The sequence below is a fragment of the Salmo salar genome, chromosome 22 (genome assembly GCF_965601325.2).
Source record: "Salmo salar chromosome 22, fSalSal1, whole genome shotgun sequence".
Classification (NCBI taxonomy): Eukaryota; Metazoa; Chordata; class Actinopteri; order Salmoniformes; family Salmonidae; genus Salmo; species Salmo salar.
In genome coordinates, this window is record NC_138312.1 from 47712250 (window position 1) to 47738676 (window position 26427).

Sequence of the window (26427 nt, forward strand, 5' to 3'; positions counted from 1 at the left end):
AGATGCCGATACGATATGTATTGAATTTCCAGGGACCTCAAGATACGATATTAACACCATACTTAGATGCCGATACGATATGTATTGCGATTCTCACGATTCTATATGCATTGCCATTCGATAATAGGATGATGTTCAAAACATATTTCTCACTACATGTCTGCTGCAGAGGGACAAGAGAGATCATGAGATTTTTTTGTTGTTGATCAGTCATGGGGAAAAAAAGTGCTGAAAACATGTTGGCGCACCACTTAATAACCTGTTAGGGCTAGGGGGCAGTATTGACACGGCTGGATAAAAAACATACCCGATTTAATCTGGTTACCACTCCTACCCAGTAACTAGAATATGCATATACTTATTACATATGGATAGAAAACACCCTCAATTTTCTAAAACTGTTTGAATGGTGTCTGAGTATAACAGAACTCAAATGGCAGGTCAAAACCTGAGAGATTCCTTTACAGGAAGTGGCCTGTCTGACCATTTCTTGAACTTCTTTTCCATCTCTATCATTTACTAAGGATCTCTGCTCTAACGTGACACTTCCCACGTCGTCCATAGGCGCTCAGAGCCCGGGAAAAAACAGAATGTCGTCATCCCAGCCCCAGGCTGAAACACATTATCGCCTTTCTCAAGTGGCCGATCAAGGGACACTGGGCTTATGCGCGTGACCCCGACCGCCCCCGCCTTTGGGATTTTTTCCTCTGTTTGCCGAAAAGGAGATTCCCTGTCGGAATATTATCGCTTTTCTACGAGAAAAATGTCGTAAAAATTGATTTTAAACAGCGGTTGACATGCTTCGAAGTACGGTAATGGAATATTTAGAATTTTATTGTCACGAATTGCGCCATGCGCGCGACACTTCTTTACTATTTCGGATAGTGTCTGGAACGCACGAACAAAACGCCGCTATTCGGATATAACGATGGATTATTTTGGACCAAACCAACATTTGTTATTGAAGTAGCAGTCCTGGGTGTGCATTCTGACGAAGACAACAAAAGGTAATCAAACTTTTATAATAGTAAATATGATTATGGTGAGTGCTAAACTTGCCGGGTGTCTAAATAGCGAGCCCGTGATGCCTGGGCTATGTACTTAGAATATTGCAAAATGTGCTTTCACCAAAAAGCTATTTTAAAATCGGACATATCGAGTGCATAGAGGAGGTCTGTATCTATAATTCTTAAAATAATTGTTATGCTTTTTGTGAACGTTTATCGTGAGTAATTTAGTAAAATGTTAGCGAATTCCCCGGAAGTTTGCAGGGTGAGTATGCTAGTTCTGAACGTCACATGCTAATGTAAAAAGCTGGTTTTTGATATAAATATGAACTTGATTGAACAAAACATGCATGTATTGTATAACATAATGTCCTAGGGTTGTCATCTGATGAAGATCATCAAAGGTGAGTGCTGCATTTAGCTGTCTTCTGGGTTTTGGTGACATTATATGCTGGCTTGAAAAATGGGTGTCTGATTATTTCTGGCTTGGTACTCTGCTGACATAATCTAATGTTTTGCTTTCGTTGTAAAGCCTTTTTGAAATCGGACAGTGTGGTTAGATTAACGAGAGTCTTGTCTTTAAATAGCTGTAAAATAGTCATATGTTTGAGAAATTGAAGTAATAGGATTTTTAACGTTTTGAAAATCGCGCCACAGGCTGCCAGTGGCTGTTACGTAGGTGGGACGCAAGCGTCCCACCTAGCCCATAGAGGTTAAAAAGATAGAGAACAAGCTATTTATATTTTTTTATCGAGTCAGAATCTATATAAAATTGTCCAAAATAAAATGGTGATATGCAACTATAGATTCTCTCCCTCATCACTACTAGCTATGTGTTTATATGTGCATGCATTGCATAGGCTATGCATGTATCCATCGCCAACATCTATCTGAGGCAAAATCATGATAATTGAAGTCTTGCTGTTCCAGAATGGCCCCGGAGGAGATGGCTGCTAACCAACTGTGCTATTTTGTAAAGTATTTTTTTTCCATTGTTAGTAACTTATTTTGTACATAAACGTTGTTGATACCGTCTCTTAGCTTCTGAACATCAGAACAGCGATTACTAACCCCGAACTGGACAAAGATTTCTTCTTTAATCAGTCCGACGCGAAGGACATACTACTCTCCAGTGACGATGCACAAATCCCCGTCATTTGCATGAAGAAAAGGCAGAGATACAGAGGGAGAAGGTCAGGGTGCCTTGTTAGGATTCGTAGGCGAGTGAGTAAATCGCCATTACCAACGGTTCTATTGGCCAATGTGCAATCACTGGAAAACAAACTCGATGATCTAAGGTCGAGACTATCCTACCAACGGGACATTAAAAATTGTGATGGCTTATGTTTCACCGAGTCGTGGCTGAACAACGACACGTATAGCATTGAGTTGGCTGGGTTTTCTGTGCAGCGGCAGGACAGAGCAGCTACGTCTGGTAAGACGAGAGGCAAGGTTGTGTGTCTATTTGTCAATAACAGCTGGTGCATGATGTCTAATATTAAAGAAGTCTCGAGATATTGCATGCCTAATGTAGGAGTACCTCATGATAAGAAGTAGACCACATTATCTAACAAGAAAGTTCTCAACTATATTATTCCTAGCCGTCTATTTACCGCCACAAACCCATTTGGCACAAACCCATTTGGCACTCAACAAGTTTTAAGGCCATAAGCAAATAAGAAAACGCTCATTCAGAAGTGGCGCTCCTAGTGGCCGGGGAGTTTAAAGCTGGCAAACTTAACTTTACCTCATTTTTACCAGCATGTCACATGTGCAACCAGAGGGAAAAAAACTTGACCACCTTTACGCCACGCACAGAGACGCATACAAAGATCTCCCTCGCCCTCCAGTTGGCAAATCTGACCATAACTCTATCCTCCTGATTCCTGCTTACAAGCAAAAACTAAAGTAGGAAGTACCAGTTACTCTCTCAATATGGAAGTGGTCAGATGTCGCGGATGCTACGCTACAGGACTTTTTGCTAGCACAGAGTGGAATATGTTCCGTGACTCATCCAATGGCATTGTGTAGTACATCACCTCAGTCACCGGCTTCATCAATAAGTGCATTGATAACGTCATCCCCACAGTGACCTTACGTGCATATCCCAACCAGAAGCCATGGATTACAGGCAACAGCCGCACCAAAAGGCTAGAGCTGCCGCTTTTTCAAGGAGCAGGACACTAATCCTGACGCTTATAAGAAATCCCGCTATGCCTTCAGACAAACCATCAAACAGGCAAACAGGCAAAGCTTCAATACAGGACTAAGATTGAATCCGACTACACCGGCTCTGATGATTATCAGATGTGGCAGGGTTTTCAAACTATTTCGGACTATAAAAGGAAAACCCAGCCACGAACTGCCCAGTGACACAAGCCTACCAGATGAGCTAAATGCCTTTTATGCTCACTTCGAGGCAAGCAACGCTGAAGCATGCATGAGAGCACCAGCTGTTCCGGACCACTGTGTAATCACGCGCTCCGTAGCCGATGTGAGCAAGACCTATAAACAGGTCAACAATCACAAGGCCGCGGGGCCAAACGGACTACCAGGGCATGTACTCAGACCATGCGCGGACCAACTGGCAAGTGTCTACAATGACATTTTCAACTTCTCCCCGACCGAGTCTGTAATACCCACATGTTTCAAGCAGACCACCATAGTCTCTGTGCCAAAGGATGCAAAGGAAACCTGCCTAAATGATGACCGACCCATAGCACTCAAGTCGGTAGCCATGGTAGGCAACAACACATCTGCCACACTGATCCTCAACACCGGGGCTCCACAGGGTTGCGTGCTTAGTTCCCTCCTGTACTCCCTGCAATGTGGTGCCAGGGCAACAACTTCTCCCTCTATGTGAGCAAGACAAAGGAGATGATCGTGGAATAGAGGAAAAGGAGGGCCGAACAGGCCCCCATTAACATTGACGTGGCAGTAGTGGAGTGTGTCGAGAGCTTCAAGTTCCTTGGCCTCCACATCACCAACAAACTATCATGGTCCAAACATACCAAGAAAGTTGTGAAGAGGGCACAACACATTCCCCCCTCCCCCCTCAGGATACTGAAAAGATTTGGCATGGGTCCCCAGATCCTCAAAAAGTTATACAGCTGCACCATCGAGAGCATCCTAACCAGTTGCATCACCGCCTGGTATGGCAACTGCTCGGCATTTGACCGTAAGGCGCTACAGAGGGTAGTGCGTATGGCCCAATACACCACTGGGGCCAAGCTTCCTACCATCCAGGACCTATATACTAGGCGGTGTCAGAGGAAGGCCCACAAAATTGTCTAAGACTCCAGTCACCCAAGTCATAGACTGTTCTCTCTGCTACCGCACAGCAAGTGGTACGGGAGAGCCAAGTCTAGGTCTAAAAGGCTCCTTAACAGCTTCTACCCCGAATCTATAAAAAACTGCTGAACAATTCATCAAATGGCCACCTGGACAATTTACATTGTCCTTTGTTTTTACACTGCTGGTACTTTCTGTTTATTATCTATGCATAGTCACTTTACCCCAACCAACATGTACCAACTACCTCGACTAACTTGTACCCCCGCACATTGACTTGGTACTCCCTGTACATAGCCTCGTTATCTTATTTTATTGCGTTATTTTTCTTTTTTTTACTTTAGTTTATTTAGTTAATATTTTCTTAACTATTTCTTGAACTGCATTGTTGGTTAAGGGCTTGTAAATGAGCATTTCATGGTAAGGTCTACACCTGTTGTATTAGGCGCATGTGACAAATAAAATTTGATTCGGCTGAAACTACAGTCTCTTCAAGTTTGACAGATGTTCAGTGAGATTACAGTATGCCTTGCCCTTGTCTAACTACAGGGTGTGCCATTACAGAGCTTAGGCCTTATGTTCAATATTCTCTGAAAATACATAATAGGAATCAAAGAGAATCGGATTTCTGAGACATAGCAGAATTGAATCAGAGAATAAGAGAGATCAATATTGTTTGTCTTTTCCTACTACCACTAACTTTGCTGATAACTTCTTGAGAGGAAAATTATACTTGCTATGCCTGTGATATGTGGTTGTCCCACCTTGCGATCTTAAGATGAATGCACTAACTGTATGTTGGCCTAGATAAGAGCTTCTGCAAAATGACTCAAATGTAAATGTGTTCAGAGGGCCACAGGACTCACTGAGTTGATGCAGGCCAGTTCCTTGTTGAGCAGCCAGGGTAGTGAGAGCTTCCCCTCTCCCCGGTAGCAGGACTGGATGCGCTCCTTGATCTTCTCCTTGATGCGACGCAGTGTGAACAGGCACAGGGCTGACTCCTTGGGCGGCTTGGCCCGGTTCTTCTGGCCCTGCGAGAACACAGTGAACAGGATGTCCTCGTCTTCGGAAATTCCTAAGGAGTCAGCCAACTGCTTGCCGGGATGGCTGAGGTAGGCGTCCTGGATGAGACGATACTCCACCCCATCCTTGGTGCAGCCGATGGGGAACTCCACGTACGAGTAGAACTTCGAGTCGTCCACGCAGAGGCGGACGATCTTGGATGTGAAGAACTGTTCGCCAGAGGCGTCAGGCGAAGTGAGTTGAGTGTCCAGCTGCATGGTCAGGTAGTAGACAAACTGTTCGCTGCTGAAGCCGTAGATATAGTAGATGTCAAATGCAGGGAATTTGCTGAGAGTGTCCGAAGGGATCTTGAGCTGTGAGGACACAAACTCGTCCTGATAGACAAAGCTGAACATGTCGGCGTTCTCCTCGTTGGACATCAGCTTGCGGCTGGAGAGCGTGGGGAAGTACTCAGACTTGCCGTCAATGGGTGTGCCGATGAAGAGATTGCTGGCGGGGCCGTGCTGGGATGTGATGATGACCCCAGACATGGTGCCAGACTCGGTCACGCTGGACAGGTAGTGCTCCTTACGGTGGTGCGGCTCACCCAGTTTGAACAGGTCGTCCAGCCTGAGGAACTGGCAGATTCCCTGGGAGGTGCTCCCGCAGGCGATGAGCCGGTTCTGGGCGTAGTCGATGAGAAGCAATTTGTTGACGTTGGTGGTCTGGGCAAGGTCGTGGGGGCACGACTGGACGCTAGGCGGGGGATAGCACTTCTCGTTATCCACTACGGGTCCAGTCATGTGGCTCCGCAGCTTGGTAAGGTTGCTAGAGAGCTTGAAGATCCAGTTGACCGTGCCAACGTAAACCTCACCCGTCTTGTTGTGGATAGCCAGGTGTGTCAGCCCCCAGTCTGGTGGGGAGAAGGATTTGAAGGGCTGGGGTTGACCTCTGGTCAAGGACGGGACAGTCAAGAGGACCAGCACCCCCAGAAGGAGCAGGTTCCCCAGGCGTGGGGCAACGAGTGACCTCAATAGGGGCCACATATCTGGGGGTTGCAGGAGACAATTCTGGGGGAAGGGATGGGGAGGTGGGTGGGTTCACTCCGGCACCTAGTCCGGATCCGTTTATGTCCTAGCTTATATTCCCCTGGAAGGAGGCTGGATGGGCCAAGGGGAAGAGGGGGAAAGCTCCTATTGATCCGGTGTCTTTCTCTCTGTGTGCTGAGTTTTCATCCAGAGCATCATCCACAGCAGCACGGGTGAGAGCCCTGCAAGGCAAAAAACACATTATGAGTCACGATGGAACATTTCCTATTGATTATGCATCAGCCGGAGAGCCTATAAGCAGACGAGATGCACTGCTAAATTTAGACAAAAGTTAAGAGGGCATTCACCCACCCCAGATTAATAAATGATGCAAAGTGATATCCGTGACTACATTATGAAGGAAGATAGTTAGCGAGAGCCACAGGAGGATTACCAAACGCGCGGTACAATAATGAGTCACACTGCAATGAGTTTTCATAAGTTCAACAGTATCGTGAAGGATCGGAGATGGTCTGCTTAGAAAATTGCCAGAGGGGGCGCCCTACAGACAGCAGCAAGCCTTGTGGTTAGACCATTGGGCCAGTCACTGAAAGGTCCCTGGTTCGAATACCGGAGCAGACAAGGTAAAACATCTGTTGATGTGCCCAAGGCAAGGCACTTAACGCTGTAAAACAACACATTTTACTACAATTATCCGGTGTATGACTACAAAACATTTTTTTTTCTTCTATTGAAACCCCGCAATTTGTATCGAGGTCTGCTCCCTCCCAGGCCTCCCAGTGTGTGGGTTGCTGTATGCGGTATCAGGAAGCTACCCAGCGTCCCCCTCTTCTCCCAATTAGGGCCTTGTTCGGCCAATAGCATCGAGGCATGGTTCGCTTTTGCTCTGTGGCAGATCTGCAGCTCTCATGTTTGCTACCCTGAGGGAAGTAGAGTAAAAATTCAGCACGTTTATGCTGCAATCAGGACGTAGAGTACAATATAAGCTAGAAAAAAATTAATGAATGAGATGGATCTAGAGTTGAGACACGTATACCACACACATCCCTGAGAGATAAATTGCAGTTGTTGTTGTTGTTGTCGTCGTCATTGTTGTTGCGGCTCCAATAATGCAAAACCCGTTTTCCACTCCAGACAAAGTATTGTTCGCCCACCCAACCCAGGCATCCCCTCCAGCCAACCCAACCCAGTCCTCCCCTCCAGCCAACCCAACCCAGTCCTCCACTCCAGCCAACCCAACCCAGTCCTCCACTCCCAGCAGTCAGATGCTAATTATCTGCTTCCCATCCAAACCGAAGTAGGCCAAATGTTCTGAGTTGATGTTCCAAGGCCCACTTTGCCATTCCCGGTGTGGGAGTGGGATTGACTGGATTTAGCAGCACTTAGCCCTAATTCCACCCCCCCCCCCCCCCACCCCCATCATCATCATATTCTCTAATGCTTCAAAATGAAGAGACGCTCATATGTGACATGTGCCAGCACTCACTCGGCTTCCATACATTAATTTAAATGAATCCTGTTTCATATGCAACCACAATGCCCCAAGAGTTGGATTCCCATGGCACAGAAGATCCACAAGACACAATATAGAGAGAGGAGGAACGGGCAGGGGGATTGATTGACGGGGGAGTGGAAGTAATGGACAAGGACGTTTTTTCCCTTTCTTTTGGGTGTCCTCCAGTGACAATGATGGCAGAGAGCTTTGAGCTGGCTCGCCTCAGCGCTGCTTGACAGGCCAATTAAGTTCCGGCGATACCGGGACATTAGTTCTCTTGTAAATGCTGATTATGCCAAATTGTGCGCAGCAACTCTCAGTGGCCCGGCTCAATTTCACCTTGACTATGAAAGTGTCGGCGGAGGGGTATTTTATGACTGAACTGAATTGGGAAAGATGAGGAGGTAGGGAGGGAGGGAGGAACAAAAGCATGAGAGATAGAGAAAATCAAACAGAGGAGAAGGAAGGGAGGGAGAAATGTTATTTCTTCCTTCCCTTATCTTCGGTTTTCCTCTGGAGAGTGATTGAGGGGTTGGCCTATCTGTCGATCACTCCCCAAGGATGCACGGAGGAACTACGGTCAGTTTACCAATGTGTGTGTGTGTGTGTGTGTGTGTGTGTGTGTGTGTGTGTGTGTGTGTGTGTGTGTGTGTGTACACACATTGGAGGAAGATTCAGGAGGAAAATGTGCCTTTTTACAAACCAAAAAGTTAACCATTAAAATGCAAGGCAATTGCCACCCCTTTTCCTCCATCTACAGTGAGTGGAGGTCGGTACAAGACAGTATGGAATTGCAAACCATGGCAGCTCTAGTAACAGCAAGGGTCAGGGGGATTTGTGTCATCGAATTTCCACAAATGAAAGCCTGGACAAGATGAATGTGCTGGGGAGAGGGAGAAGCAGACAGAGATGGAGAAAAAGAAAAAGGAGAGCATCTGGAGGAGGCGACAACAAGAGAAAGGTGCTGGCAGGCTGCTCCACCGGAATTTAAATTAAAGGCCTGGCTTTCGGCTTCATGTCGAAAGGGGATACCTAAACTAATAAATGCACAGTGCCAGCCCAGCCAGTTAGCAGATATGGCTGTGCATCTATATTATTTAAAAAAAAAATATTCACATGTGTAAGAGACTCCTCAACATAAGCAGGCGCAATAAAGTGACGAGTTAGCTGATAAAAAAAATAATTTCTTGTTCAGCGGTACGATCAGTAATGGACACATTACTCCCAAAGCTTTTCAAGATTGATTGGTTTTTATATCAGAGAGCAGATGTCAATTTAAAGCGTTGCGTGGGCTGGCTAGCTCTTTTCGTTTTTGTCATTTCCGTGAGCAAAAATGTGAGAGAGAACGAGAAAGAGAGAAAGTTGTCTCTAAAGTAATTCCTCTTAATTTTCAGCCGATTTGACGTAACAGAGCATGAATAGAGCAACACATTTAACCTGCCTGGATCTCTGGCTGGTTGTCATCTACCCAGAGTAATAAGGGAAATGCTATCACGGCAGACTGTATTTTGCAATAGCATGCATTGGACACAATGTCAGCTCACTCACAATGGCTAATTCTATAAGATGGGAGGCTGAAATGCATGCCAGGCTAAAGCCTATGACCCTATCAATAGAGGGGGGGGTGTCACTTAAAACGTTTTGTTTCAGTTTATTTGGTTTAACAGTGGTTAATGAGTGAGCAGTGAGCTTGGGCTAGCGGGGGGAGGGGAGGGGGATGGTAGGTGTGTGTGTACATTGGAGGAAGATTCAGGGAAGGAAATGTGATTTTATCCAAACCAAAAAGTTCATCATTAAAATGCAGCGTGTGAGTGTATGTAGTCCCCGAGAAGAATACGAAGAGTGGGCGACATAATCAAACAAAATGTATAAATCAGGTCTCTCCCTCAACCCGCTCTGTGCTCCCTCTCACCTATGGCAAATAAAATAAAATGTATTCGTCACATGCCTCGTAAACAACAGGTGTAGACTAAACAGTGAAATACTTACTTATGGGCCTTTCCCAAGAATGCGCCACTTGGGCTCCCGAGTGACGCAGTGGTCTAAGACGCTACATCTCAATGCAAGAGGCGTCACTGCAGTACCTGGTTCGAATCCAGGCTGCATCACATCCGGCCGTGATTGGGAGTCCCATAGGGCGGCACACAATTAGCCCAGCGTCGTCTGGGTTTGGCCGTCAATGTAAATAAGAATTAGTTCTTAACTGACTTGCCTAGTTAAATAAAAGGTTAAATAAAATGAATACAAAAAATGCATAGAAATGAAATACAGAAATAATAGAAAAGTAAAACACGTAATAAAAAAAGTTATAATAAATACACAATGAGTAACAATAACATGGCTATTATATAGACGGGTAGCCAAGTAGCCAGTTGGATACAGCTCTTTGACGGAGCCCGGCGCTAAACCTGTCCGTTCAGATAATGGCCCCCGCTCGGCCCCGGCGCACAGCTGATTTGCCAGTGGCATATCAATTACAGCACTTGCCGCTCGGTGAGGAAGGGAGAGAAGAAAAAAGCCAAGTGACTGACTCCTCGCACAGAGCTCAAGCTAATTCTCTCCTTGCTGCATTTTTAACAAGTGGGTCACATCTGTGCCAGCGGTAGGAAAACCAAGCGTCGCCGGACCAACGCTGCAGTAGGTGGGAAAGAGAGAGAGAGTGTGAGAGAAAGAGAGTGGGAGTCATAGAAGGGATGGTTCACGAAAACGATAACCACACAGCCTCACCGCCACTAGCAGTAGTAACCACACAGCCACACCGCCACTAGCAGTAGTAACCACACAGCCTCACCGCCACTAGCAGTAGTAACCACACAGCCACACCGCCACTAGCAGTAGTAACCACACAGCCACACCGCCACTAGCAGTAGTAACCACACAGCCACACCGCCACTAGCAGTAGTAACCACACAGCCACACCGCCACTAGCAGTAGTAACCACACAGCCTCACCGCCACTAGCAGTAGTAACCACACAGCCACTAGCAGTAGTAACCACACAGCCACTAGCAGTAGTAACCACACAGCCACTAGCAGTAGTAACCACACAGTCACAGCCTCACCACCACTAGCAGTAGTAACCACACAGCCTCACCGCCACTAGCAGTAGTAACCACACAGCCTCACCGCCACTAGCAGTAGTAACCACACAGCCACACCGCCACTAGCAGTAGTAACCACACAGCCTCACCGCCACTAGCAGTAGTAACCACACAGTCACAGCCTCACCACCACTAGCAGTAGTAACCACACAGCCTCACCGCCACTAGCAGTAGTAACCACACAGCCACATCGCCACTAGCAGTAGTAACCACACAGCCTCACCGCCACTAGCAGTAGTAACCACACAGCCACAGCCTCACCGCCACTAGCAGTAGTAACCACACAGCCACATCGCCACTAGCAGTAGTAACCACACAGCCTCACCGCCACTAGCAGTAGTAACCACACAGCCACAGCCTCACCGCCACTAGCAGTAGTAACCACACAGCCACAGCCTCACCGCCACTAGCAGTAGTAACCACACAGCCACACCGCCACTAGCAGTAGTAACCACACAGCCTCACCGCCACTAGCAGTAGTAACCACACAGCCACAGCCTCACCGCCACTAGCAGTAGTAACCACACAGCCACAGCCTCACCGCCACTAGCAGTAGTAACCACACAGCCACATCACCACTAGCAGTAGTAACCACACAGCCTCACCGCCACTAGCAGTAGTAACCACACAGCCTCAGCCACACCAAAACTAACAGTAGTAACCACACAGCCTCACCGCCACTAGCAGTAGTAACCACACAGCCTCAGCCACACCAAAACTAACAGTAGTAACAACACAGCCACAGCCTCACCGCCACTAGCAGTAGTAACCACACAGCCTCAGCCACACCAAAACTAACAGTAGTAACCACACAGCCACAGCCACACCAACACTAGCAGTAGTACCCACACACAGCCACACCTAGACTACTGTAGCACACAAAGACACTCAGATGGAGTGGGCAAGCCTCAAACTCTAATCTTTACCATGCACTCGAAGACAACGCAAAGATTTGCCTTTGAGGGTCTTTGCGGTGTTAGAGTGGGGATGTGGGAATGGGAGCAAACCCCAAAACCCCTACTTAATCTCCTCCCCCGTGGATTCAATCTCAACTAAGGCCGGGAGCACAATCTGCATACGGGTTACCATTCATATGGGTTGCAAAGGGTCTGAATATTTCAGGACATTTTCCATGGGAAGTTATGCCCAGGAATTTGGGGAATTTTGCTTTCATAAATAAAAATAGCCTATTTTGTGGGATACACATAAGGCAATTCTAGGTCTTGTGGCATATTTTGGTTAAACTATCTCCAATTCAATGGAATTGCAACCAACTGCATGCACAGTGCATTCTGCCATTACATGTACAGCTGATTCTCAAAATCTTGCACACTAATTAGATGCTATTGAGCCCACACTACTACAATGTCTGAGCAAAGGACCACATGCTTTCTGGTAAGTTTTGATTACAATACTGGGTGGGGTGAATATATTTTCTATGACATTTTTTAACTAGTAAATAGTAGCCTACAGCAAAGTGTGTTTAAATAATTTCTAACTTGTTAACAACTTCTGCTAGTTAGTTTATGCTACCATGTGGGTTTTAGCTTGCTTGAGCCTGCTAACTGAGGAGTGTTAATTCACCTGTTTCCATACGTTTCATTTTAAAACATTTATCTTTCAAAAGGAGTTTAATCTAACTGCTTAACTATTTATCTGTACATGGAATTGTATTTGTTGTTCTTTTACAAAAACATTTCTCATGTTAACAGGAAAATGATGTGTGGAGACATTTCACTGTAGCTAATGTAGAAGGAAAAGCTGTGTACATTGGCAAATACTGTGCCAAATCATATGTGAAGAATACAACAAAGATGCAGAATTGTCTGGCCAAGAGCGTAAAGTTCCCTCAGCGCTCACAACAAGCAACCTCTGACAAAAGTCCCTCTACTTCTATTCGAGGTGAAATGAGGAATCAGACACCTTATCGATAGCAACAGCTCATGGTCCTCCTGTTTTTTTTTTACTCCATGGAGGAACGTAGTCAGATAAATGCTAATGAATGTCTTGCTCAAGCTGTGTATGCAACTGGTTCACCTCTGATGCTCATAGGCAATGTGTATTGGAAGAGATTTCGGAATGTTCTTCACCCAGCATACGCCGCTCCAACCAGACATGCTTCATCTACACTTGCTGGATGCAGAGTTCAAGTGAAGGTCAAGCAAATTAGAGAAAGCAGACTGTATTGCAATCGTCTCTGATGGGTGGTCTAATGTTCGTGGGCAAGGAATAATTAACTACATCTCCACCCCTCAATCAGTATTCTACAAGAACACAGACACAAGGGACAACAAATACACCGGTCTCTACATTGCAGATGAGCGGATGGCAGTCATCAATGTCCTTGGACCACAGAAGGTATTTGCACTGGTGAAAAACAATGCTGTGAAAATGAAGTCTTCTTGGTCTAAAGTGGAGGAGTCCTACCATCATCACATCACACCCATTGGCTGTGCTGCTCATGCATTGAATCGGCTCCTCAAGGACATCATGGCACTGAAAACAATGGATACACTCTACAACAGAGCCAAGGATATGGTTAGGTATGTGAAGGGTCATCAAGTTATTGCAGCAATCTACCTCAGCAAGCAAAGTGAGGAGAATAAGAGCACCACATGTTAGCTGCCCAGCAACACCCGCTGGGGTGGTGTTGTCATCATGTTGGACAGTCTCCTGGAGGGGAAAGAGTCTCTCCAAGAAATGGCCATATCACAGTTTGCCGATATGGACAGCCCCATCAAGAGGATCCTCCTGGATGATGTATTTTCGGAGAGAGTGGTAAGCAGCCTGAAACTTCTGAAACCTATTGCAGTAGCTATTGCACGGATTGAGGAAGACAATGCCTTCCTGTCTGATGTTCAGACTGCTTGCAGATGTAAGAAGAAAAAATCCATACTGCCCTGCCCACTTCATTGTTGCTCCAAGCAGAGGAAACTGCAGTTCTGAAATACATATAAAGCATGAAGACTTCTGCCTGAAGCCCATACATGCCGCAGCGTACATGTTGGACCCCAAGTATGCTGGCAAGAGCATCCTGTCTGATGCAGAGATCAACAAGGCCTATGGTGTCATCACTACCGTGTCTCGCAACCTTGGCCTGGATGCGGGCAAGGTTCTTGGCAGTCTGGCGAAGTACACTTCCAAGCAAAGGTTTTGGGATGGCATTGCAATATGGCAGTCGTGCCAACATCTCATCAGCCACTTGGTGGAAGGGACTTTGTGGATCTGAGGCTCTTTCCCCTGTTGTCTCCATCATCCACCAAATACCACCAACATCAGCCTCCTCAGAGTGGGACTGGTCCTTGTTTGGGAACACACACACCAAAGCACTCAACAATACAAGGGTTGAAAAATTGGTGGCCATCCGGGCAAATTGGAGGCTTTTTGAGCCTGACAACGAGCCATCCTCCAGGTGGAAGGCAGTGGAGGGCCTCAGAGTCTGATGTTCAAGAGGTGGACAGTGAGGAGGTCCAGGGAGAAGACATGGAAGCCTGAGAAGAAGACAACCAAAGCTTAAGTTTCTAGACTATCATTTTACAGATGTTAAAGGTTTTTTTGAGATGCGATAGATCATTGGGGATCATTCAATATTCCCTTTTGTTGTTCATTGAAATCATCCCATGTGAAGAGTCAACTCATTTAATTAAAGTTCGATTCGTAACTGAATTTTTATTATTTCTATTGGAAGGCTTTAATCATTTGCAATTATGCCTACTTATGATAAGATAAAAGGTTTATGTTTCCATATAATATGGTAAATGTATTCCATGCAAAAAACATCTACATTTAAATGGTATTAATATTTATTTGCATATATTTCCATTAATTCCCACAAAGTTTCCACCTATGAATATTCCCCAAAATGTGCAACCCTAGTTACCATTCATATGGGTTACTATTCATGTGTTACTATTCATATGTGTTGAGGAAAGGGGGTCATTTCAGACATGTAGTCATTCTGCGGTTCACACACACACGAAAAGTCATGTAAGCGCACACACACGGGAAGTACAGAGGGCATAGGGTAAACTGGTCATTTAAAGCGTCATTAGCCCAATGAAACATATGCATAGTCAGACCAGGGCTGAATGGGTGGCATGCAGTAGGAACCCACATTAAACTAATTATATATTCAACTCCTCAAGGTACTTAAGTCACAGACGAGATTCTCGCCAATGAATCAAAACATTTTTCAGTCAAAATGTATTACAATTCAAGTAATTGGCTATTAATTAAATGCATTATTCCCAGCAGTAAATGGATAGTAAGTGTCAGTACACAGGATCAGTGATCTAACAGTGCATGGTCTGATAGAAAACTCTGTTCTGTAAGGCAAACTCTGCAAGGGGAAGAGCTGACTGGCATGGCTGGGGGGCATAAAAATAACTCAGGAGTTATTTTAATGCCAATATAAATCACTTTAGCTGAGGACAAGCGTTGTGCCCTTGCTTCCGCAGGTGCTCTGCCAAGGTAAACTTGAGCGCAGGTCTAGAGAAATGTTGACTTTATTTTATTATGTTAACTCTCAAGGAGCTGATCGCAGTTCAGGATTTGGAGGACGCACCTTGCAAAAAAACAGGTTACACACTAGAGGTCGACCGATTAATCGGAATGGCCGATTAATTCGGGCCGATTTCAAGTTTTCATAACAATCGGTAATCGGTATTTTGGGCCACCGATTTGCAGATTATTATTATTATTTTTTACACCTTTATTTAACTAGGCAAGTCAGATTAAAAACACATTCTTATTTTCAATGACGGCCTAGTAACGGGGGTTAACTGCCTTGTTCAGGGGAAATTCGGGGATACGTTTTTGCAAACTTCCGGTTACTAGTCCAACGCTCTAACCACCTGCCTTACATTGCACTCCACGAGGAGCCTGCATGGCAGGCTGACTACCTGTTACGTGAGGGCAGCAAGAAGCCAAGGTAAGTTGCTAGCTAGCATTAAACTTACCTTATAAAAAACTATCAATCTTAACATAATCACTAGTTAACTACACATGGTTGATGATATTACTAGTTTATCTAACGTGTCCTGCGTTGCATATAATCGATGCGGTGCCTGTTAATTTATCATTGAATCATAGCCTACTTCGCCAAACGGGTGTTGATTTAACAAGCGCATTTGCGAAAAAAAGCACTGTCGTTGCACCAATGTACCTAACCATAAACAATGCCTTTCTTTAAAATCAATAAACAAGTATATATTTTTAAACCTGCATATTTAGTTAATATTGCCTGCTAACATGAAATTGTGTCACAACTCTAGCGTTCATTGCACGCAGAGTCAGGGTATATGCAACAGTTTGGGCCGCCTGGCTCGTTGCGAATTAATTTGCCAAAATTGTACGTAATTATGACATAACATTGAAGGTTGGGCAATGTAACAGGAATATTTAGACTTAGGGATGTCACCCGTTAGATAAAATACGGAACGGTTCCGTATTTCACTGAGAGGAAAAACGTTTTGTTTTCGAGATGATAGTTTCCGGATTCGACCATATTAATGACCTAAGGCTCGTATTTCTGTGTGTTATTATGTTATAATTATGTCTATGATTTGATAGAGCATTCTGACTGAGCGATGGTAGGCAGCAGCAGGCTCATAAGCATTCATTCAAAACAGCACTTTTGTGCGTTTTGCCAGCAGCCATTTGCAACGCATTGCGCTGTTTATGACTTCAAGCCTATCAACTCCCAAGATGAGGCTGGTGTAACCGATGTGAAATGGCTAGGTAGTTAGCCGGGTGCGCGCTAATAGCGTTTCAAACGTCACTCGCTCTGAGACTTTGAGTAGTTGTTTCCCTTGCTCTACATGGGTAACGATGCCTCGAGGGTGGCTATTGTCGATGTGTTCCTGGTTCAAGCCCAGGTAGGAGCGAGGAGAGGGACAGAAGCTATACTGTTACACTGGCAATACTAAAGTGCCTATAAGAACATCCAATAGTCAAAGGTATATGAAATACAAATCGTATAGTGAGAAATAGTCCTATAATTCCTATAATAACTAAAACCTAAAACTTCTTACCTAGGAATATTGAAGACTCATGTTAAAAGGAACCACCAGCTTTCATATGTTCTCATGTTCTGAGCAAGGAAATTAAACGTTAGCTTTTTTTACATGGCACATATTGCACTTTTACTTTCTTTTCCAACACTTTGTTTTTGCATTATTTAAACCAAATTGAACATGTTTCATTATTTATGAGGCTAAATTAATTTTATTGATGTATTATATTAAGTTAAAGTAAGTGTTCATTCAGTATTGTTGTAATTGTCATTATTACAAAAAATACAAATCGGCCGATTAATCGGTATCGGGTTTTTGGCCCTCCAACAATCGGTATCCGCGTTGAAAAATCATAATCGGGCGACCTCTATTACACACTGCCCCACCCCCACCTCACTCCCCTTCTGAAATCTCTGAATCAGGGACAGTTAAAAAAGACAGACTGGGGTTACATTCAGTGTGATGAAACATTATGAAGTGTTGCAGATAGAAATGCAAGCAGCACACAACAGGTGTCACATCCGCCCCACCCCTAAAGCCTTGGAAAAACAGAAGAAGGATAACCAAGTCTTCCAATGACTGAACACAGCCCCAGTGTGCATCAGCATTTAGCCCTCCAAGCATCTCCTCAAGCCCCCCCACAGGCCCTCTGCACCTCTCGTTATATATTCCCCTCTACTCACTGTCTTTCCCCCGCTTTCCCCCTCCTATCTCTCTTTCTCTGTTCATTTCTCTTTCCCATTTATTCTCTCCACCTCCCCATCACCACCATGCCCCTCACCAAGGACTTGTCAAGGAAGGAAGGAAAAGCCCTGGTGCAGTCAGATATGATCAACAAACCACAAGGGTTTAGTTCATCTGAAGGTGCTCGCCGTGTTGTGCTTGTGCGTTCTTCATAAGTATCCTCTTGATGTGGGCGGGTTTAATGCGACCGCTTGCCCGCGGTATTTCCGCCTCGACAGCTACAGTCAGTGCCAGTTCTGGGTTCCTGGCAGCTCAGCAGGAACTGTAGAGAGTTGCCACTGTTTGAATTTGCCTGTATTTTGTATGTTTGTGTTGCTCCTGGTTTAGGCTACGGGTACAACCCTGTTACGCATTGGCATTGCATGCTCGTTGGCAAGTTATTATATTAGTCAAACTATCCATATCAGTTTCACAAGGAGCTTTCCTTAGCGTGAACCGCCTTGATTTCCTCCATAATGTTAGTTGTTCGGTTCACTGAGTTGAACATAATGAAACGCGACCTCTCCTCAGAAAGGTCTATTACAATATATCAGAGTCCTGATTCGTCGTCCCTATATTCTCCAACCCTTTCGCTCTTTTCCCATCTCATCTTTCGCTGTCCATGTTCATTTATGAGCTCCCCTGGCCTGGACACCCAGAGCTCTGCGAAGGCTCACAACTCACCAGACATGCTGCTGCACCGACTGCTCCCAAAAGCAGACAGTCGTAAAAGCGGCCATCGTCATTATAAATCCCGCAAGGAGAGAAGGGGAAAAGAGTACAACGGGAAAGGCATTAAAAGGAATCACTGGTGTCTTGTATTCGGTCGTAAATGTTGACTCACTTTGACTTCATATTTTCGTCTGGGGCCGATGATACCTGTGTTGTCCACCAGCCAAAATGTTACCGCATCGAGGAGAGGGGTGTGATTAATGTCTAGCTTGTATTGGAATAGGTCTGTATATTTGAAACAATGCTGGTAGAGGCTAAGTGGATAATAGGCTAATATTTCATCAAATAAGGAAAAGCGTCCTAGCACCAGTAGCGATAGAGAATGTCTAGAGAACGTTTTCAAGTTGGCCAACAGAACTGAAGATGAACTAAAGGGGGTATATACAAATCTAAAATGAGAAAAGGAAAGAAGCTCCCAAAGCAAGAGCTTGGTCCAGACTTCATATCTTCAGCATGAGGAATGAAACTTGTCACACACAAACATGGAGACAATTGTCATACCAAGAAATTGAGAAAAATTATAAGTAACCCATGCGAGAAAAACAAATAGGTCTACATGACTATTAATCCATTCATTGATTCACTGAACAAACCTGTTTCCTTCTCCTCCCCATTAGTTCACCCACTAGATTACACGCTCTGATTAGAACAGAGAATTGCAAAATGGCGCTGCCAAGCACTATGACAGCACTGGCTGCATTCACAATGGATTTGCATTGTCGTGTCTTCATGGCTGCGTTTACACAGGCATCCCAATTCTGATATTTTGCCAAATTATTGGCAAAAGATATGATTGGTCAAATAAACCAATTAGTGGTAAAATAATTGGGGTACCTGTGTAAACGCAGCCGATCTTTCACCACACACTATCAATCAAATGTATTTATAAAGCCCATTTTACATCAGCCGATGTCACAAAGTGCAGTACAGAAACCCAGCCTAAAACCCCAAACAGCAAGCAATGCAGATGTAGAAGCACGGTGGCTAGGAAAAACTACCTAGAAAGGCCGGAATATAGGAAGAATCCTAGAGAGGAACCAGGCTCTGAGGGGTGGCCAGTCCTCTTCTGGCTGTGCCGGGTGGAGATTATAACAGAACATGGCCAAGATGTTCAAACGTTCATAGATGACCAGCAGGGTCAGATAATAATAATCACAGTGGTTGTCGAGGGTGCAACAGGTCAGCACCTCAGGAGTAAATGTCAGTTGGCTTTTCATAGACGAGCATTCAGAGTTAGAGACTATGAATCGATGTGGTGTAATTGTTTCCTTTAGTTTTAGATAGGTGCCATGATCACATCTAGCCTTCCCTCTCCATGAAGACTCTAGTTACACATGTAGCTTTCGGGGTCAGTTTGGAAGCACCGCACACTCCACTGCCCTGCTATACAGAGAGGAAGAGAGGGACAAAAAGAAAGACAGAGAGAGACAGAAAAGGGAAGAGGGGAAAGAGAACAGAGAAAAATGGAGAGAGCGAGATGGTGAGTCAGGGGGTAGAAGATTAAAAAAAGTGAAAGACAGCAGAGGTGGGGGAGAGAGAAGAGAGATGAGAGGAGCAATAGATAACTTTTAGAGATAACCAGTAAGGCTGAAATAGTTCCATTGTGATAAGAGGAGAGCAGTTTGTGCATGTTCCTGCATCAGTGGGCAATGGAATTTGAGAGCTAGTGGGCAGAATAGGTTTATCAAACTTTCTAACAGGACTTACTACGACTGCTTTGGCTTTCGATTGTAACGAGACATACCAAAACAGTCAGTAAATGATGTTGAACCTACCAAATGATGTGTAAGTTAGATTGACTGGTCCCAAATGGCAGGCCTGCCAGGCCAACCAGTCTGTCCAGTAGGCCTAGTAACAACAGCCATGTGAGTCAGACCGAGGGAAAACAGAGAGGAGGGAGGGTTGAGCAGTTTACAAAACAAAACAGACAATTCCTTAGGACATATTGCTTTCAGACATGCTTTCCACACCAAAGACTGGGTAATTAACAATGTGGAGCCTAGTGTAAATGTGTGTTTTCATTGGAGAAGGGTGAATGACAGAAGGAACTGAACTTTCCCAGAAAGGAGGAAAACAGATAAGGAGGGGGATGGCGGAGGATGAGAGGAGGGACGATGAGTGACAACAATAGAGGAGTAAGAGATGGAGAAGAGGAAAGAGATCCTATCTATGTATGAATGTAGAAGAGGAGAGATTGTATCTATGTACCAATGTAGAAGAAGAGAGAGACCAGGGGCTTAAATTAAACATTCTGGAATGTCCAGCGAGATAAAGATTGTCTAGAACAGACACGATTCACTGCCACATACAAAAGAAGAATTAGGTCAGCTACTTTCTCAACATTACACTACAGTGTAAGAGCGTCTTCCACTCTGAATATCCAGCCCAGAGCAGCAGTGGGTAAATATATTACCCAAACAACCAAGGCAAATGACCTGCCGTGTTACGCCAATACCCCAAAGCGACTAGCCCGCCCGGCGGCCGCCAATCATTCCCGCTATACCTTCCCTTATTTCAATCACTTGAGAAGAGATCGGAAAATATGACAGCATTATTTGTGCTGCCGAAAGCCGTTAAAAGTTGCTTAGAATGCCTCTCAGCTAAGTGCTAAAGTAAAGTAGATGGCGTTAGTAGCGACAAGGGAAATGCTGAATACAATTATGGAACAATACAAGGAAATGTGCAGAACAAGGCAGAAAGGCCATACAGGGAACAAATGGATGCATTTCTAGTATCGCTGCTTTCGTAGGCGGTCGAGGGTCATCTTTGACAGATAAGACTGGTTGTAAATGTTATGTGGAAGCATTTGGTTTGAGTGGACTTGATACTTCAGATATTCAGGGTTATAAGGATGGGGGTTGTTTCAGGACAGTGCCTCAAGTCTTCAGATGCGAGCATGTAGGAATTGCACTAAACCCATCAGTTGGTCTCCTCCCACCACTTAGTTTAAAACTGTTTTAGGGGGATTTAGACCTTTTCTCTGTTGACCCGACATGCTCAGTCTACTATGTGTTCTGTGGGGTTAATTCTATGACCAGCTCCCTGTTGTAAACACTAATGTGGTTTTGGCAGGGCTAACAGGGGAGACAGAGGTGAGCTCATGCTAGGAGTGTGTCAATCCTGTGACCTCTACCCACAGTGGCATGAGACAGGAAGTGAACAAGTATCGGTCTCGCTCCTTTCCTTCTCCCCCTCTTTCTCAGAAACATCTCATGAGAATCTCTAGCCCTCAATTGAATTTCAACAGCAAAAAAAAACCGGTTCAATTGTCGGGGAGAATGTGTATTTTTCCGACCGATGGGGCACCGACCGAAGGCTGCACTCCTTTTGACCTTTAGAGATTTGAAAATTCAATTTATCCCGGTGTCGTGCTTGTGGTTGGTGCTAATGAATACCCTGGACTAGACAAAGTGACGGTCCAATCTCCTCCATTTGCCAAAAAGTATCCATTAGCATATCAGATGGAAATGCTAGTGTTAATTGAATTACAGATATGGCCGTCATCTGCCTGCATGTGAGACGAGTATTCTTATTTCTTTCCCTCAGCGTAAATGTGAGAAACAATTTGCAAAAAAAGTCTCCAGGGTATTAAATTGTGTGATTATGGCAGATTGTGTGAGTTTGGTGTTGGACAGTGCGGCATAACCAATGTTCTGATCTGGGAGTCTTACTGTGATCTTATTTGGGTGTCCTGGCAGACATTGCAGCTCTTACTAAAAAGGAACATGGCATGGCTACATATGGAGCTTAGCGCCAAGTAGTGGGAATGCTACTGAAGTCATCGAGTAAGCTCCCTCACCCAGGAACTATACTGAACAAAAATATCAACCCAACATGTAACGTGTTGGTCCCATGTTTCCTGAGCTGAAATAAAAGATCCCCAAATTTTCCATATGCACAAAAAGCTTATTTCTCTAATTCTGCGCACAAAATGGTTTATATCCCTGTTAGTGGGCATTTCTACTGTGCCAAGATAATCCATCCACCTGACAGGTGTGGCATATCAAGAAACTGATTCAAAAGCATGATCATTACTAGGGGTGCAAAGGGTCAGAAACCTTGCAGCAAATGTCCAGAATTTTTCAGGACATTTTCCATGGAAAGTTAAGCCCAGGAATTTGGGGAATTTTGCTTAAATTCAACAACAAAGTTGGCTTATAACAGTGAACCTTTTTTGTGGGATACACATAAGGCAATTCTAGGTCTTGTGGCATATTTTGGTTAAACTATCCCCAATTCAATGGAATTGCAACCCTCTGCATGCACAGTGCACTCTTCCATCACATGTACAGCTGATTCTCAAAATCTTGCACACTAATTAGATGCTATTGAGCCCACACTAATACACTGTCTGAGCCAAGGACTACATGCTTTCTGGTAAGTTTTGATAACAATACTGGGTGGGGTGAAAATATGTTATACTACTTTATTTTTTGTTAACTAGTAAATAGTAGCCTACAGCAAAGTGTGTTTAAATTATTTCTAACTTGTTAACAATTTCTGCTAGTTAGTTTTTGCTACCATCTGGGTTTTAGCTTGCTTGAGCTTGTAACTGAGGAGTGTTAATTCACCTGTTTCCATACATGTTGCATTTTAAAACCTTTATCTTTCAAAATAAGTTGTTTAATCTAACTGCTTAACTATATCTGTACATGGAATTGTACTTAGAAAAAAATTACTCATTTTGTTCTCATGTTTCTGGGAAAGTAATGTGTGGAGACATTTCACTGCAGCTAATGTAGAAGGAAAAGCTGTGTACATTTGCAAATACTGTGCCAAATCATACATGAAGAATGCAACAAAGATGAAGAATCATCTGGCCAAGTGTGTAAAGTTCCCTCAGCGCTCACAACAAGCAACCTCTGACAAAAGTTCCTCGACTTCTATTCAAGGTGAAAATGAGGAATCAGACACCTTATCGATAGCAACAGCTCACGGTCCTCCTGGAATCAGAAGTTTTTTTGACTCAATGGAGTAACGTAGTCAGATAAATGCATCCTGTCTGATGCAGAGATCAACAAGGCCTATGGTGTCATCACTACCGTGTCTCGCCACCTTGGCCTGGATGAGGGCAAGGTTCTTGTCAGTCTGGCGAAGTACACTTCCAAGCAAGGGTTTTGGGATGGAGATGCAATATGGCAGTTGTGCCAACATATCTCAGCCACTTCGTGGAAGGGACTTTGTGGATGTGAGGCTCTTTCCCCTGTTGCCTCCATCATGCTCCAAATACCACCAACATCAACCACCTCAGAGCGCAACTGGTCCTTGTTTGGGAACACACACACCAAAGCACGCAACAGGCTGACCAATACAAGGGTTAAGAAATTAGTGGCCATCGGGCAAATTTGAGGGTTGTGAGCCTGACAACGAGCCATCCTCAACAAGGTTGGAAAGTGACAGTGAAGATGAGGCCTCAGAGTCTGATGTTCAAGAGGTGGACATTGAGGAGGTCTAGGGAGAAGACATTGAAGACTGAGAGGAAGACAACCAAAGCTTTAGTTTCTAAACTATCATTTTACAAATGTGTGTTGAAAAGGATTTCGGGAGATGCGATGAATCATTTGGGATCATTCAATATTCCCATTCTTTTGTTGTTCAGTGAAATCATCCCATGTGTATAGTCAACTCATTTAATTAAAAAAATAAATACATTTAATTCACCTTTATTTAACCAGGTAGGCCAGTTGAGAACAAGTTCTCATTTACAACTGCGACCTGGCCAAGATAAAGCAAAGCAGTGTGACAAAAAACAACAGAGTTACACATGGGATAAACAAAATTACAGTCAATAACAATAGAAAAATCTTTATGCAGTGTGTGCAAATGGAGTAAGGAGGTACGACAATAAATAGGCCATAGTAGCGAAGTAAATACAATTTAGCAATTTAACACTGGAGTGATAGATGTGCAGATGATGACGTGCAAGTAGAAATACTGGTGTGCAAAAGAGCAAAAAAAGTAAATAAAAACAATGAGGTAGGTAGTTGGATAGGCTATTTACAGACGGGCTGCGTACAGCGATCGGTGAGCTGCCCAAATAGCTGATGCTAAAGTTATTGAGCAAGATATAAGTCTCCATCTTCAGCAATTTTTGCAAATCGTTCCAGTCATTGGCAGCAGAGAACTGGAAGGCGGCCAAACTAGGTGTTGGCTTTGGTGATGACCAGTGAGATATACCTGCTTGAGCGCATGCTACGGGTGGGTGTTGTTATGGTGACCAGTGAGCTGAGATAAGGCAGAGTTTTACCTAGCAAAGACTTATAGATGACCTGGAGCCAGTGGGTCTGGTGACGAATATGTAGCGAGGGCCAGCCGACGAGAGCATACAAGTCGCAGTCGTGGGTGGTATATGGGGCTTTGGTGACAAAACGGATGGCACTGTGATAGACTGCATCCAGTTTGCTGAGTAGAGTGTTGGAGGCTATTTTGTAAATGACATAGCCGAAGTTGGGGATCGGTAGGATAGTCAGTTTTACAGCGTGAGGGAAGGAGGCTTTGTTTTGCGAAACAGGAAGCCGATTCTAGATTTAATTTTGGATTGGAGATGCTTAATCAGAGTCTGGAAGGAGAGTTTACAGTCTAGCCAGACAACTAGGTATTTGTAGTTGTCCACATATTCTAAGTCAGAAGCGTCCATCGTAAGGATGCTAGTCCGGCGGGCGGGTGTGGGCAGCGATCGGTTGAAGAGCATGCATTTAGTTTTACTAGCAGTTGGAGGCCATGGAAGGAGTGTTGTATGGAATTGAAGCTCATTTGGAGGTTTGTTAACACAGTGTCCAAAGAAGGGCCAGATGTATACAGAATGGTGTCGTCTGCATAGAGGTGGATCAAAGAATCACCCGCAGCAAGAGCGACATCATTGATATATACAGAGAAAGGGGTAGGCCCGAGAATTGAACCCTGTGGTACCCCCATAGAGACTGCCAGAGGTGAGGACAACAGGTCCTCCAATTTGACACACTGAACTCTGTCTGAGAAGTAGTTGGTGAACCAGGCGAGGCAGTCATTTGAGAAACCAAGGCTGTTGAGTCTGCCAATAAGAATGCGGTGATTGACAGAGTCGAAAGCCTTGGCCAGGTCGATGAAGATGGCTGCACAGTACTGTCTTTTATCGATGGCGGTTGTGATATCGTTCAGTCCCTTGAGCGTGGCTGAGGTGCACCCGTGACCAGCTCGGAAACTGGATTGCACAGCGGAGAAGGTACGGTGGAATTCGAAATGGTCAGTGATCTGTTTGTTAACTTGGCTTTCGAAGACTTTGGAAAGGCAGGGCAGGATGGATATAGGTCTAATAACAGTTTGGGTCTAGAGTGTCACCCACTTTGAAGAAGGGGATGTCCGCGGCAGCTTTCCAATGTTTAGGGATCTCAGACGATACGAAAGAGAGGTTGAACAGACTGGCAATAGGGGTTGCAACAATGGCAGCGGATAACTTTAGAAAGAGAGGGTCCAGATTGTCTAGCCCAGCTGATTTGTACGGGTCCAAATTTTGCAGCTCTTTCAGAACATCTGCTATCTGGATTTGGGTGAAGGAGAAGCTGGGGAGGCTTGGGCAAGTAGCTGCGGGGGGTGCAGAGCTGTTGGCCGGGGTTGGGGTAGCCAGGAGGAAAGCATGGCCAGCCGTAGAGAAATGCTTATTGAAATTCTCGAGTGCCGACCCGAGTGCTAAGGGTCGGTACTCATTTAGGCAAGTTACCTTGGTGTTCTTGGGCACAGGGACTATGGTGGTCTACTTGAAACATGTAGGTATTACAGACTCGACCAGGGACAGGTTGAACCCTGGGGCAATAGGCCTACTCTTGTACTATATACGATCTGTAGATCTCCAGCAATGCAACTGCTAGCCATATTAAGATCACATGCACTGCTAGCCAATTTATCGGTGGTGATAGTGTTTCCTAGCCTCACTGCAGTGGGCAGCTGGGAGGAGGTGCTCTTATTCTCCATGAACTTTACAGTGTCCCAAAACTTTTGGAGTTAGAGCTACAGGATGCAAATTTCTGTTTGAAAAAGC

At 44.8% G+C, this 26427-nt stretch overlaps 1 protein-coding gene across 3 annotated transcripts in view; it reads right to left on the reverse strand.

Moving 5' to 3' along the window:
* Window positions 1-26427, reverse strand: part of LOC106583586 (plexin-A1) — a 373995-nt gene that overhangs the window by 306992 nt on the left and 40576 nt on the right. For all 3 annotated transcript variants that reach the window (XM_014167946.3, XM_082967657.1, XM_045705581.2), the window contains exon 2: window positions 5165-6570. In XM_014167946.3, coding sequence (XP_014023421.2) covers window positions 5165-6346 — 1182 coding nt within the window. In that variant the 5' untranslated portion in view covers window positions 6347-6570. The remainder of the gene's footprint in view (window positions 1-5164; window positions 6571-26427) is intronic.